Source organism: Lepisosteus oculatus, chromosome 3 (assembly GCF_040954835.1).
Source record: "Lepisosteus oculatus isolate fLepOcu1 chromosome 3, fLepOcu1.hap2, whole genome shotgun sequence".
Taxonomy (NCBI): Eukaryota; Metazoa; Chordata; class Actinopteri; order Semionotiformes; family Lepisosteidae; genus Lepisosteus; species Lepisosteus oculatus.
The window spans coordinates 55,322,608-55,336,378 of record NC_090698.1 but is presented as its reverse complement, the minus strand read 5'-3'; the positions used below and the strand labels follow the sequence as shown (position 1 = coordinate 55,336,378).

General features: G+C 34.5%; 1 protein-coding gene across 1 annotated transcript in view; it reads left to right on the top strand.

The window, feature by feature from the left end:
* Positions 1–5,317, top strand: part of st8sia4 (ST8 alpha-N-acetyl-neuraminide alpha-2,8-sialyltransferase 4) — a 60,129-nt gene extending 54,812 nt beyond the window's left edge. Inside the window, exon 5 of the mRNA XM_006626861.3 lies at positions 2,702–5,317. Within this exon, the coding sequence (XP_006626924.2) occupies positions 2,702–2,984 (283 nt within the window). The 3' untranslated portion in view covers positions 2,985–5,317. The remainder of the gene's footprint in view (positions 1–2,701) is intronic.
* The last annotated feature ends 8,454 nt before the right edge of the window (positions 5,318–13,771 follow it).

Below are 13,771 nucleotides of genomic sequence, written 5' to 3'. Positions count from 1 at the left end.
TTATATTGCTCGCTTTTTTCATAATCTATACATCTGAAGTGCAATTTTAATTATTAAAAATTGAGGTCCTTCCTTAGTTTGTTTTGTGTTGTAAACTCATGGCATCTTAAATATTGAACTTTATGCTGGTTCTGGAGATTGTCCCAATACTGTTTGTATGTAAGAGCACTGATCATAAATACACTTATTTCTAGTTTTGATTAATATCCCTTCAATCTACGCAATATTGTGAATTTTCTAGTCTTACACTTAATAATGTTAATGACAATCATACACCAACCAGAAAATTGTATATGCTATACTTCCTAAATTATTCCATTGTACTGAGTTTAAAATTGTACAGTATACTGTATACTAAGTGAATTTAGTTTTGCTTATTGATCTCTTCCACCAGCATTGTCTGTCTTCAATTGCTTCATTCTGTGCACTTGTTTGGGTAAAACCCATGACCAAATAACAATCATTACCAGGATTGTTAAACCTCCCTATTACTTTTCTGAAGTTTATCAAGTTACATGGGGCTTGTAATTTGATGGAATTTTGTTGAAAAGGCAAAGTAATTTACATAAAGCATCAATAGACATGAACTTTGTCTGACAGGGCATATCCTGTGAGAAGTGGAGGTTTATGGTGAATCAGGAAACATTAAACAATGTGTTTTGTGGGGAGGTTGGATTTACTCCAAATCATGCAAGAAAAGACAAATGTTTAGTGTTTCATCAATCACCTTTGACTCATAAAAAGACACACTTTGAGTGTCATGATGATGATGATGATGATGATTATAGACAGAGCCCACAACTGTATATTTCACTGCTTGCTTCATAAAGGAAATGCACTTTTATGAACAGAAACATGCCACTCTGAAGAGGTGCTAAAATAATTAGCATGTGGAATGATTTATTAAATGGTGAGAATATAATCACAATTGGTGATACAATTCTGAGATTTCATATTGCCAACTTTTGAGATAAGATAAGATCTCTTTATTGGCCATATACAATGTTTTGCATTAGGAATTCGTCTTTTCACATACTAAGCTTGGGGTCAGAGCACAGGGTCAGCCATTTATACAGTGCCCCAGGAGCAGTTGGGGTTAAGGGCCTTGCTCAGGGGCCCAACAGAGTAGGATTCCTCTGCCAGCCGCGGGATTTGAACCGGCAACCTTCCAGCCACCGGCGTAGATCCTTAGCCACAGAGCCACCGCTCCGCCCCCTAATTAATTATAGTAGTTAATTGATCTTATTTAAATATTCATTAAAATATTTAAATGAAGGTAAGTTATTTCAAAATTGCCAAGACTTAATTTGTTCCATCTTGGACACTATTACGTGTCTGTATCCTATGCTATTTTGTTTTTTAATGGAAAATTAGAGGATGGAATAAAAATATTTTTTCAAGGATAATTATCGTAACATCCTACTTGCAGGAGGCTCTTAGTATAACTTTTTTTTTAAGTTTGATTTATGTCCAGGAAGCTAGACACATCACTAGGTCATGCACAACTGGTCACATCACCTGTCTTGGAGCCCTCAGCACTAGCTTCCTGCCAGGTTTCCAGTTCACTTTAAAGTCCTTCTGCTTAAGCTGAAGGCTCCACATGGCTTGGCTCCTCATTAACTTGACAATATTCTATCTGCTTATTCACCTTCGCTTGACCTTTGCTCAGCTGGTTTACTGTGTGTTCATGTTGTTTGCCTGCTCTCTGTGGGTGACAGAGGCCTTTAGTGGCAACTCTCCAAAGCTCTTAAAACACCCCAAATAAATCGTGTTGGTCAGAAGGCTTTTTTGTGACAGTTTTATCTTCTTATGTGTTTTCTTGGTTTTGGTTTTATTTGTTTTGTTTTGCCTGGTTTTCTTGGTTTGGTCATTTTTAATTTAATTTTGTTTAATTGTACTGTTATGCTCTTTAAAAAAGAGCCAGTTGGTATTCTAAAATATGTCACCGTATAGTGAATCAATGAATAATGAAACATCCTCACAATGGCAAGTTCTGGAACTCAGAAATAGTCTAGACACTTCTATAAGAAATGTTTGGGGACATTTATTCTTTGTCTTCGTATAGTAACTAAATAAAACAGTTCTCAAGAAATGTGTTAATGTAGTATAAGAAAGAAATTCTTATTTATTTTTTAGGTTGTCTATACTTTTATTGTTTTTATTGTCTTTTGGGGTTTTTTCTGCGATGCTTTTGATTGTTGATACAAGCAAAATATCTAATACAGAATTAAAGGCATTGCACTATAAATAACTGTTTACCCAGTACTATGGAAATATAAGTGCATTGTGCATTACAGTATTAAAATGAATGAAAATTCTTTGTTCACAATGCAGTGTAAAGTAGTTTCTTAAGTTTGTCCTCTGCATCAAATGCTGCCTTGTGGTTTAATCATCAAAGCAACAAATGTACGAAGAAATTGCAGCATATTTGCAAATTAACATAAGATGAATCACTATGTAGTATGTACAGTATAATTGTAAAATGTTTTCAGATGGCTTTTAAAGGCACTGTAAAAAATTATTATTATCCTAGTTTCTTGAAGTGACAAAAACAGAACCTGATAAAAAACAACCACTGCTCGCTTTCAAAAATGTACATTTGTACAATATGTGGGACTCTGCCTCTTCTACAATTGCCTGTCGCTTTTTCTCTAGAGGTTATTGTGTACTTTTTTCTTATTACTGTTTGTTTCTGTTACAGGTACTGGCTGACAAACAAAATTAATATCAAACGACCCAGCACTGGACTTCTGATGTACACCTTGGCCACACGCTTTTGTGACGAGATCCACCTGTATGGATTTTGGCCTTTTCCAAAAGATTCTCAAGGAAGACCAGTTAAATACCACTATTATGATGAACTCAAATACAGATACTTCTCAAATGCAAGTCCACATAGAATGCCACTGGAGTTTAAAACATTGAAGATGTTGCACAACAAAGGTGCTCTCAAATTGACAACTACTAAATGCACACAGCCTTGATCTCTTTTGGACTATGTTTGCCTCAATGATGGAATATAATCACTTTGGCATGGGATCAGAGAGTTTTAACTGGTAATTGGGATAATTATGTAGAAGGAAGACGTCTGGGACCTGCACTGATAACTGAAATGATTGAGGAAATACAGTCAGTGAATGTAAGAAAACATTTTGACTGCAAAGTTATGATGAAACAAGAAGCAAGCATATGAGATTTTTGAAGTTCTGAATTCGAAAAGTAAAATCAGTTCCATACTGATTGAACTAAAAAGAGTCAAAGGCGTAGCGGACGAGCTGGTTGTCAAATAAAAAGGAAAGCTTGGCAGCTGTCAGTTTGCTCAGAGCTTTGTAAAATAATGGCAACAGATCTTCAGAAAGAGGTCAAAAGATATGCTGTCTGCCAACACCCAGTTACAGTACCAAGTCCTCTAGTTATGAATGGTGGCGAGATCAGAATTTCTGATGAGCTGAATGTGTTGTTCTGGCAAGGGATTTGCAGCCGTGGCCCCAAGCAGCTTTTCTTGAGAGATTGATTGGTGTGGCAGGCTTGTCACTGAAAGGGAAGTTGATAAAACAAAGCTGCACAAGGCTCTTTCTTTCCTTAATGCACCACAGCTATGCACATCCATAAACCTGTCAAGGAGTTTATCAGCTGTGACAGCTTGGTGTGATAAAACCTAGGAGGAAGTCACAGGTCAGGAAGTTTTAGTCATGCTCAATAAGGATTTTATATATAGTGGAGAAACATTTTTGGATGTACTTAAATCGGAATAGGTGCCCTTAATATTGGTACCAAAGATTTTACGTGCTGTTTCATTACTGACCTTAATTTAAAATCAAAATACTGTGTGAAAAGTTTAGTACTGTACTGTTGTGCTAATTAGCAGCCTCAGGGCTAAATTATTTTTCTATTTGCATACATGGGAGGTACAGTAATTGCTGAACAGCAAGCTGTTTTTCAGTTCAAGAGATATAAATCTTGAAATGCTGCTTATTTTATTAGACCTTTTTCCTTCATGCCATTCTTAAAATATCAGAATGCAGTTTTATGTAAAAGAAAAAAAAGCTAATCAAGACAGAACATTTGAAATTAGATCATGCACAAAGTATAGATATACAATTATTTTTCCTTTTAAAATCTGCCAATGAAATTAGAAAAACAAACCTGGTTCTTAAGCAAGTGTTCTAAGGTTCTAAGAACCTTAAACTGAAAATGTTTCTGTATTTAGTAATGGCCTGACCCCGTTCTGTGAACATAATTTAAATAAGTGGTAGAATCCATTAACATATTGAATAGTTTTTAATAGTTAGTGATTGTATTTGTCTGGTTGTAAGAGAAGGGCAAGCACAGATTTTGAAAGAAGTTGGAGATTATGATGTTTACATTTGAAACAGTTGTTAAAAATATTTCAAGATTTCCTGCTCATACAGAGAAGTATGTACTTGTGGGTAAAACTGAAAAAGAGTGAAGTATGCTGTAAGATGGTTTTTTCAAAGATCTTTACAACCATTTAAAAAATACATCTCAGTTTACCATTTTTTGTTCCTATACTTAGTGGCTTACAAGCCAAGTTTTGCTGGATTTTCTTGTTTTTTTTCGAGCTCAGTCAGTAGGAAAGCAGTATTTATCAAGTGTCACATTACAAAGATTCCCAGCTCTTAAGCATCACTTCTGCTCTGGTGTGCATTGTTCTCTGTGAATGCCCACATGGAATTGGTGTTTACTAGAGCCATTTTGATGTCTTTAAATAGCTTCTCAAAGTGTTCATCTTCAAATAAAGGCATTTTAATTTTCAAAAGTCATTCAAGCTAGACCATGGAAATGTGCATATGCAAAAGATTTACTAAAGTGAGAAGAAATTCTCATTTTTTTAGGTGGCAATGCGGCCTTTGAGTAATTTTAAGATTACTACTTCTGGCAACCATTTACAATGCAGTGCAGTTAGAAGCACAGCTTGAAAGTAAGAGGTTACTTTATACTTCAATGAGATTAAATTTCACCAAACTAGTGATTCTCATTTTCTACCTAACAAAGAATGAATCATTTTGTATTACTGTATTAATGTTTTTTTTGTGATGTGCATAGATACATCTGTGATGTATATGGCTATTGTGATATGTATGAAATTAATATTTGTATAGGAAGACTGAATACCGACTTTAAGGTGCTGAATGTTGGTGAGTTTTTATTGTTAAAAAAATTTGATACGGATTGTTTTATTATATGTACAGCTGTAAATATACGTTTTCAACTTTTTTTTGTAAATTGTATGTCAAAATGAATATTTCTATGTATCTGTGAAAAGACATTAAAAATAAATTGTTCTCTTTACAAATATTCACACTGATTTAGTCTAATAACATATCTGATGTAAATAATTTGTATTCTTTCTCTGAAATGTATATTTTTTTTAAAGTCTGGTGACATTTCCTTATTTGCAAAGGAGTCCTACTTATGTGTGTTACAGTAAGTGTCAACAGTAAGTGTCTTTTCTAGAGAATATGAGAATAACATTTGAAAGTATTTTTGACAGTATTTGAAAGCCAGGTAAGTTCTTTGTTGTATCCGTTTCCCATAGACAGAATTCATCACTAAATTTAACATGGAATTCTGACCAGTTAGATTTATAATATACTCAAAAGTGTTGTGAAATATTGGTAGAAGATATTTTTTTTGATCTGACAAATGTCATAGAGTGTTCTTCTGAATTTGCACACGCAAAAGGGTGTTCACCAGCAGAATAGCTGGCAGAGTCAATGCAAAGACACAGACAGTAAGGGCCCCACACATCTACCATCAGTAGACTCCAACCATACTACTGACACTCGTGTTCACCCACACCCGAGCATTTATTTGTAACAGTCTGGGAGGGAACATCCTGAGGGGTCATTACTGCACAGAAAAAAATACAGCTGCTAACAAAAAGCAAGGGATTATGAAAATTACGCAGCACTTTTATACCCAGTGATGGGTATTGGGTTGGGAGCTAAAATTTGCAGGCTATACCTTACGCATGAAAATGATCATCTGCAGCGGACTGGAAAAGGACTGGGAGTGTAACCGAGTTATGCGATTTGGAGGGACCACCTGACAAGTCTCTTCCACACAGCAACAGCTACAACTGCGAACACAACCGCGCATCACTGGACGTCGTGTAAACCTAAGGATGGGTAATGGTGTGACTCCAGCTTGCACACCAACTTGGGCAAGACCACCACTTTGAGTTATGTTTCCTGAAGAATCCCATTTCTCATGTCTCATTTGGCAGTGGCAGAGTACATGTCAACAAAATAAAGAAGTAAAATAAAATAAAGTGAAGTTTGCTGATAGGTATGTTAAGGTAAAATGTTGTTTTGGTGGCAGCAGCGTAATAGTTTGGGGCAGTTAATGCCAATATCTGGTGTTGGCTTGTTGATAATTTCACTGCACAGCATTGAATATCATGCAAATGCAATGATCATACCATCCTCCTTGACTTTTTAGGTTTCTTCCTAAACTAGGTAATCAGCTGCTTAAGATAATATATCACACTTGAATGTGTTTTATAGTACTTTAACATTAAATAAAGACTCAAATCTGTTTACAGTAATAATTCAGCACACTAGCAAATGTCCAGGTATCCAAAAACGGCTAGTTGAAATTGTTGCCTGAGGCATTTGTCTACTGGCAGACAGAAGACGTGTACATTGTAGACATGGGTTAGATGTCAATAAAATTTAAAGCAGTCTTTTCTTGCTAAACTAATGGAAATTTGTAGAATACACAGGGCTCTTGAAAAAAAAAAAAACGATTTGCTCATCTAAATATGTAAAATGCTTACAGTGTAAAGAGCATCTGGCAAACTCTGGGACAAATAAAACCATACTCTAGGGGTAGTACATAGGTAGTAGAGGTGTAGAAATTTAGTCCTGGGGGTAACATCATTGCCTCTTTACAATATATCTTCCTGACCCAAAGTATTGCTGAAAGATACTAAATAGGTCCATTTCAGGCAATAATTTAACTACTCCAAGTTAAAGCCTTCCAGAACCACAACTGGGCACAAGAGTATTAAGTGCCTTGCAAAAGTATTCAGGCCCTTGTATGGTTGCACATTTTGTGCTTTTAAGCTTACAATCATTCCAGTTTAAAGTAGCAATTCATATTTTCATACACTCAGCCTTCTCCACACAATCAAATCAAAATGGTCCAAACCCAAAGCCAAACCTTCATTGGCGGTAGATTAAGAATAAGAAAGTTAATGTCCTTGAGTGGCCCAGTTACTGAGAATCTGTGAAATGTACTGTCTGTAAGCACTCTCCAAGCAACTTGAGAAAAGTTGAGCACATCCTCCGAGAAGGATAGACAAAAATTGCAGCCACTAATTTACGCTTTTTTTTTTTGCTTACCCAAAACAAACTTGTGGCTGTAATTGCTTCCATCAAAAAAAGACCAGATTCATGGGTCTGAGTACTTATGCAATCAAAACATTTCAAGTTACAGTAAATTTCACCAAAAAACTACAGAAACAATGAAGTATTTTGCCAAATACTAATAGAATATTTCATTATATCTTTACTTTTTGGTGACATTTATTGTAACTTGTCTTCGGTCTGAGCAGTCATGTTTTCATTAAAATATTCATTTTAGAAAAATGCATGTGCATCGTTTTGCAGTTTCACAAAGTGGGACACCATAGAAAAGGTATGAATAATTCTGAAAGGTACTACATACAGTACCGTAACTAGGCCTTCACGACATTTATATTTTGCTGCCCTTTATACACAGTTATAAAATGCTCTCGTTTTAAAGTTAGATCAATGATGGCGCTTTGACACCAGTTCATTGCTTTATTTGTCTAACCAAACGTTTGGGAGCTCTCAGCCACTTATTTCCTAAAACAAAGGCCTCCTGAACACATTCAATTTAATTCACAGTGGGTGATATTTGTCTTTTTAATTTGTTCTGTTTTTCATTTGTTGTCACTCTCCAGTAGAACATTTCTGGTATAAATTGGAGAAAACAGATCATAAGAGGAAGCCACTCGACCTAGAGAGATGGAGAGCCTCTGCTTGCAGAAAAAGTGCTTTCTGTTCTTCAATTCCTCCTTGTCGTATTTTGTTTATTCTACATTTTATGTAAAATACTCAATTTTATTTTCTTTACCAAATTAACTTCTCATTACACTTTCCTAAGAACTTAAGTGCATAATAAGAGCATGAATAGGTTTAGAGGCAAAGTATACAGTATGTGCTCATTATCATGTCAAAGGAACATCCTGGCAGGAGAGAAATGGAAGACTTTATAAAACTCACGGAAATTTTCAGAAATAAAAGGAAAATGCAATGATAAAGTGGTTGAATTAGATGTTTTATTTTTATTTTTAAGCTGCCAAGGTTAGTAGCATCACTCTAGCTGTAAGCACAGTGTGAATTACAAAAGAACTCAGCCAGCATTTAGAGGAGCTGAACATACAGTATGCTCTGACAAAGGTCATCCTGATATTAAAAAAATGGGTTAAGCAAACCTGCATTTGCCAGGTCTAATCACGTGATTCATCCTATCCTTTTTTAATTATATTTGCCATATACGACATAGTATTGCACAAATAAAAACTCTTTATGACTATTTTTTTAATTTTACACAGGTGAATAAGCATAGAAGAAGTATTAAAAACATTTGAACTGTTTCCAAAAGAGTCAAAAGAACCTTTTTAAATGGTAACTGAAGCAACTGATGTGTCTCTAATACATTTTACATAGCCATAGTACAATAACTTCTGAAATGTTTTTTGTGCCGCCACATTTAAATGCATTTTGTATCTGTAACTTATTGAACATCACTATGTCGAGATAATGATACATATACTGTAATTACAGGTAGTGCCAACATTTCAATCATGTTTCTACAGCAAATTAGTACAAGCACTGAATATGAAGGACTTTCAAATGAATTGGCTCTGGGTCCCAGATTTTGCCACAGAACAATGATTATTTACAGTCATATGCATATGTGGTGAAACTCTATGTTTTTAAACATCTTTAATTATAAAACAATATTATACAGTTAACTCCACTCATAAACTTGCTTGATAATAATTTTTTTTTTACACATGAATATTTTATAGTGCATTAGGTTTCAGGATTATGTCATCCCAAAAGACCCTAATTTTGCAATTAAGTTTTCTTCACCTGTTTTACATCTCAATGAACTATCAAGGTCTTAATTGAAAGCTGAATCCTAGAGCCAAAGTTGAAGGAAATGTTACAGATTTTAATGGGCCTGATTTTCTAGTAGTAGTTTGCTGCAAATAAATGGCAGATTGTGATAGAATTCAACTTGTAAAATATAGTGCTGTGTAATGACTTACACAGTGCGGAACAGCTGATTAGCATGTACAGTACATTATACGTAAGGTCACTTCATGCAGATCAAAGAGTACTTTTTCCTAGGTGGCTTTTATTGAAAGAAATGTTTGGCAATTTGATTTCAAAAAACAATTTTAAAAAGACACATGAACATAATGAAGAAAAATATATAATGACTTTTGTGTTTACTGCACTGTTTCATCTTTTGTGTGTAACATATCCATCTTCTAATACACGGTCATCGTATTTTTTGTCTTTATTCTCATGTTATAGCCACCCAATTCAGAATCACTGATTTTTTCTTTATGTCTTGGCTCACAACTCCTTTCCTGCACCGGAACAATCAAATACGCTTCAAGGTCTGCTTTACTTTATCGGCGAATTAGTGCGTACTGGAGGAGACTCACCACACTGCACATCTAATCTCTCCCCACTGCATGTCTACATCACAGGAGTCCTTGTTTCACTAAGAGCATAGGTGGACCTGGCTGACTTATTCCTACCTTATTGCTGGTGGCATTTTGGAACTCCTGGCCACTGTCAGCTAGTGACATGCCCAAGGCTCAAGCTCACAACGTCTGGGTCACAGTTTCTATAACTGAGCCAATCTGGAGACCTTATACCTGCATTTTCACATTGATCTCACATCAGCTAGTTGAACAACACATTAAAAGATCATATGCAGGTAATAAATGTCATGTGTGCAGACAGTTTTACTTGTAATCATCTAATTAATCATCTGTAATACTATAATGAATTTTTTATTATACCTTTGCTGGGCCAACTTTGTTAATGGTGAAATTGTAAAAGATAAAAAAAAAACCTGACAGTGACAGATAAATTTAAAAAAATTATCTGTACCATTTAGCAAACCGTTTTTTTTCCCATAAGAAACTTGTCCCAGTCTCTCTACAGAATGTCAAGAGTTCATAGAACTATGTGTGTGTTTTTTATACCAGAAATGAAGTTACGTCTCCAATAGAAAAATGCTGAGCAACATATATATTTCTGTTACCCAGGTAAGATACAGTTGGTATTTAAATTACAAGGACAATGTGTTACTCCTACGTATGATGTACAGTACCTTTAGCCAAAGTGATGGGGATCACCGTCCATTTCATGTAAACTTCAGCAGAGTTAGAGCTTGTTTACAGCAATCATACAGTAATTCAACTAAGTATTTCTGAGCCTGCTTTCCAAAATACAATAATTAATTCGTATTGCACGATACTTACTCTAAGTCCTCAGTTCGATAGATTGCAAAACTGGATGAATGTCATGATGGCTTGTTGTACTGGCATACTGCAAAAATGACTCCAGACTCCAAACAAGCAGTCATGGGAACATGTCAATGGCTGTCCATGTGACAGCTGGAATGTTGTATTCAACATGTTTGTTTGTATTTTATTTTGATCAAACAACAGACTAAAACATAAAATAAAAACAACAGACTTGACAACAGTGATCACATGAACATTCTTTCTGACTTCTCTTGATTTGAATGTCCACATGCAAACTTTGCAGGTGTCTGAATAACTCACTCCATTTACTGTATTTGATATTGTATTATATTGGGTAAGTTTTGAAGAACGTTTAGGTCTCTGCTGAAATAGAATTTTTATAAAAACAGTATTTCATTTTACGTGTTCTGATTAAAGTGATAAATGTATACAGTATATATATATGTGTGTGTGATTCCCTTTGCAGTGATGTCTTCAATGTTGTATATTGAGTTTGAAAGTTTTATTAACATTTTATTTTGGCAAAGTTATAACTATAACTGTAAAAGCATTTGAGTTCTACAGTTTAATTTTCATGACCTGGCCCCTGAATACTCTCTTAAAATACACTGACTTCCCATCCAGAGTGCAGTCCTGCTTCGCTTCACTGTTTCTCAGACAGGCATAGCTTTGCTGAAAGCTCTTGCATGGAATAAGCAGCTTTATGATAATGGATGAATGCCCTCTGAATAAATGATCTCTGGTGTAAATGGAGAAAGTGAAGGGTTTTTGTTTTTAAAATTCACTTACAGTATCTTTCAAGAAGTTATGTGTATAGCCTCTCTAAAAAAATAAATCAATAAGGTGCTACTGGGAAAAGATGTTGTCCTTAAATATCCCTTTAAAACGTTTTTCTCATTTAAACTGTTAGATCGCCTATTGGTGAGAAGGCGGATCCATTAATGGCAATGACACTGTTATCCAAAGCAACTTACATTTGGTACTTACACATGCAGCAGGTAATTTACTCAAGCATATTAAAGTGACATAATTTTCTCAAGGATAGAACCACAGACAGGATTTGATTCCACAATGTTCCAGTGCCAAAGTCACAACCACACTACTGTCTGTAATATCTAAAAAATGAAATAGTTTAAGCTGTACAATGCGTCCTGAATTTTTTAGGATAAGTGTTTTAACTTTTCAAAAAAAGGAAAAAACAATATGTTGGCTGTGGAAACAAATTTTTTTAGATATGTGAATGAAGGGGGAAAGGAGACAAAAACCAAAAAACGTGAGAAATGGTAAAGTGAGATTGTAAAGGGGATAGAATCCGAAGAGATGGCAAACTAGGAGTCAAAAACCAAGTACAAAGTCAAAGACAGAAAACTGAAAGAATGAAAGAACAAATTTAGAAATAAGTTGATTAATTGGGTCGGGGTTATATTTTTATTTCATATATTTTGACATGCACGTTACAATTATTTCTGGATGTTTCATTAGTCTAATTTTGCCTGTTCATTCAACCCAGTTGGACTGATTCAGTAGCTCTTCTGTTTTGTGTGCAGTAAGTTTGGGTAATTTAATCCATGTCAGTTGAATCTTTTTGTCTGCAATTTAGTCAACTCCAGATGGATTAAACCACATATATACTGTGCTACAAAAGACTAAGGGGCCTGATACACTCAATCACTGTCACCTTGTGCTGATAACAAATTTAATTTCTAAGGCATTCTTGGCCTTTTATTGACTTTGCTAGTATTTCCAGAGCTTGTTGTAAATAGAAAATATATTGAAAAAAGGTTTTTAATGTTTATTATTAATATTTTTGCTTTTTGCTGATCATTTCAGAAATGTGTGTTACATAAAAAAAATGTTTTTTTTTAACTTGGTAATATTTACATTCTTTTTTTTTTTATACAGTATCAACAACTCTTAGAAATCAGCCAAGAACAGAACCCCTATGTAAATGCAGTCTCTAAGGTACATGACAGGTATGGCAGTTATTTTGCACAAATTTTATTTTGAAGAGCCTGAGACTAGAAGATACTGTAAGACATTTGAGCAAAAATAAATCTTTATAGAGCATGACAATGTCATGGTGCTACTTTATTTGCAAAGCATTCATTCAAAGTCTCTTAACTTTTTAACTTTTTTCTCTTAACTAAATTAACTTTTAGATTTCAGAGTATATTTTAAAATGCATTTTTGTTGTTATTTTTATAGAACATATTTTGCTATTTAAATATTCTTTCTTAAAGATTGCTTTAAGAATTTCTATCGGCTTGTAAATTTAAATTGCAGAGTGCTACAGTATATGTCCTCAGTTATTTTATTACTTTGGAGCTGTATCTATTAAACCAGAATCCAGAGACAAAAATATAGAAACAAATAAAAAAATTATAAATTAATTTAAAAACATAATGTTTAAATTGTTTAAAGAAAAAAATACTGAACTGATGCAACTTAACCCTTCTCAACAAACAACAGAAAATCAAATAAAGCTTAACTTTTTATGATGAAAAATGTTTGTTTTTTTTTAATTTGTGCCCAATAGGTCTCCTTTGTTTAAACCATGAGCTGTTTTGCTAAATTGATCACAAAGTCTCCCTAAACAGAAGCCTTCTTGGGGCCGGGAAATGGATCCACAACATTCTTATTCACAAGCATATTCATAACAGAGATAATATTTCTGGTTTGTACATACAGTACAACAGATATCAATAAATTGATATGTGTAGACGTATAGAGAGTTAGACCTCCTATGATAGACATAAGTAACCCAGGTCACAACTAACAACTCTTATCTAACAATAGGAAGAAATATGAAGAAACAACAAACCATTGGGCAGCATTCAGCCCAGGCATACCCGAACACACAGTAAAGTAAGAGCAAGAGGTTGTAAAACATACTGTATATGATACGAATAAACACAAAGCAGTTGTGATATATTATAAATGATGCGGGGACAAGCACCCTCTCTTCACAACATTTTCTTCTTGCTCCTTGCTATTTTAATAAGTACCCTCACCAGGGCTACCTGGAAATGTTATGGAACCTCCTGTGGAAAGATAAGGGCCTACTGTACATATTACACTTTATCCTTTAAGATGTATGATTTACGATTTACATTATTTTTGATGAATACAATCACGTATTGAGCTAAATTGCAGGTTGTAAATCTTGATTGATTTTTGCAGTTAATACAGAGTCAATACAGA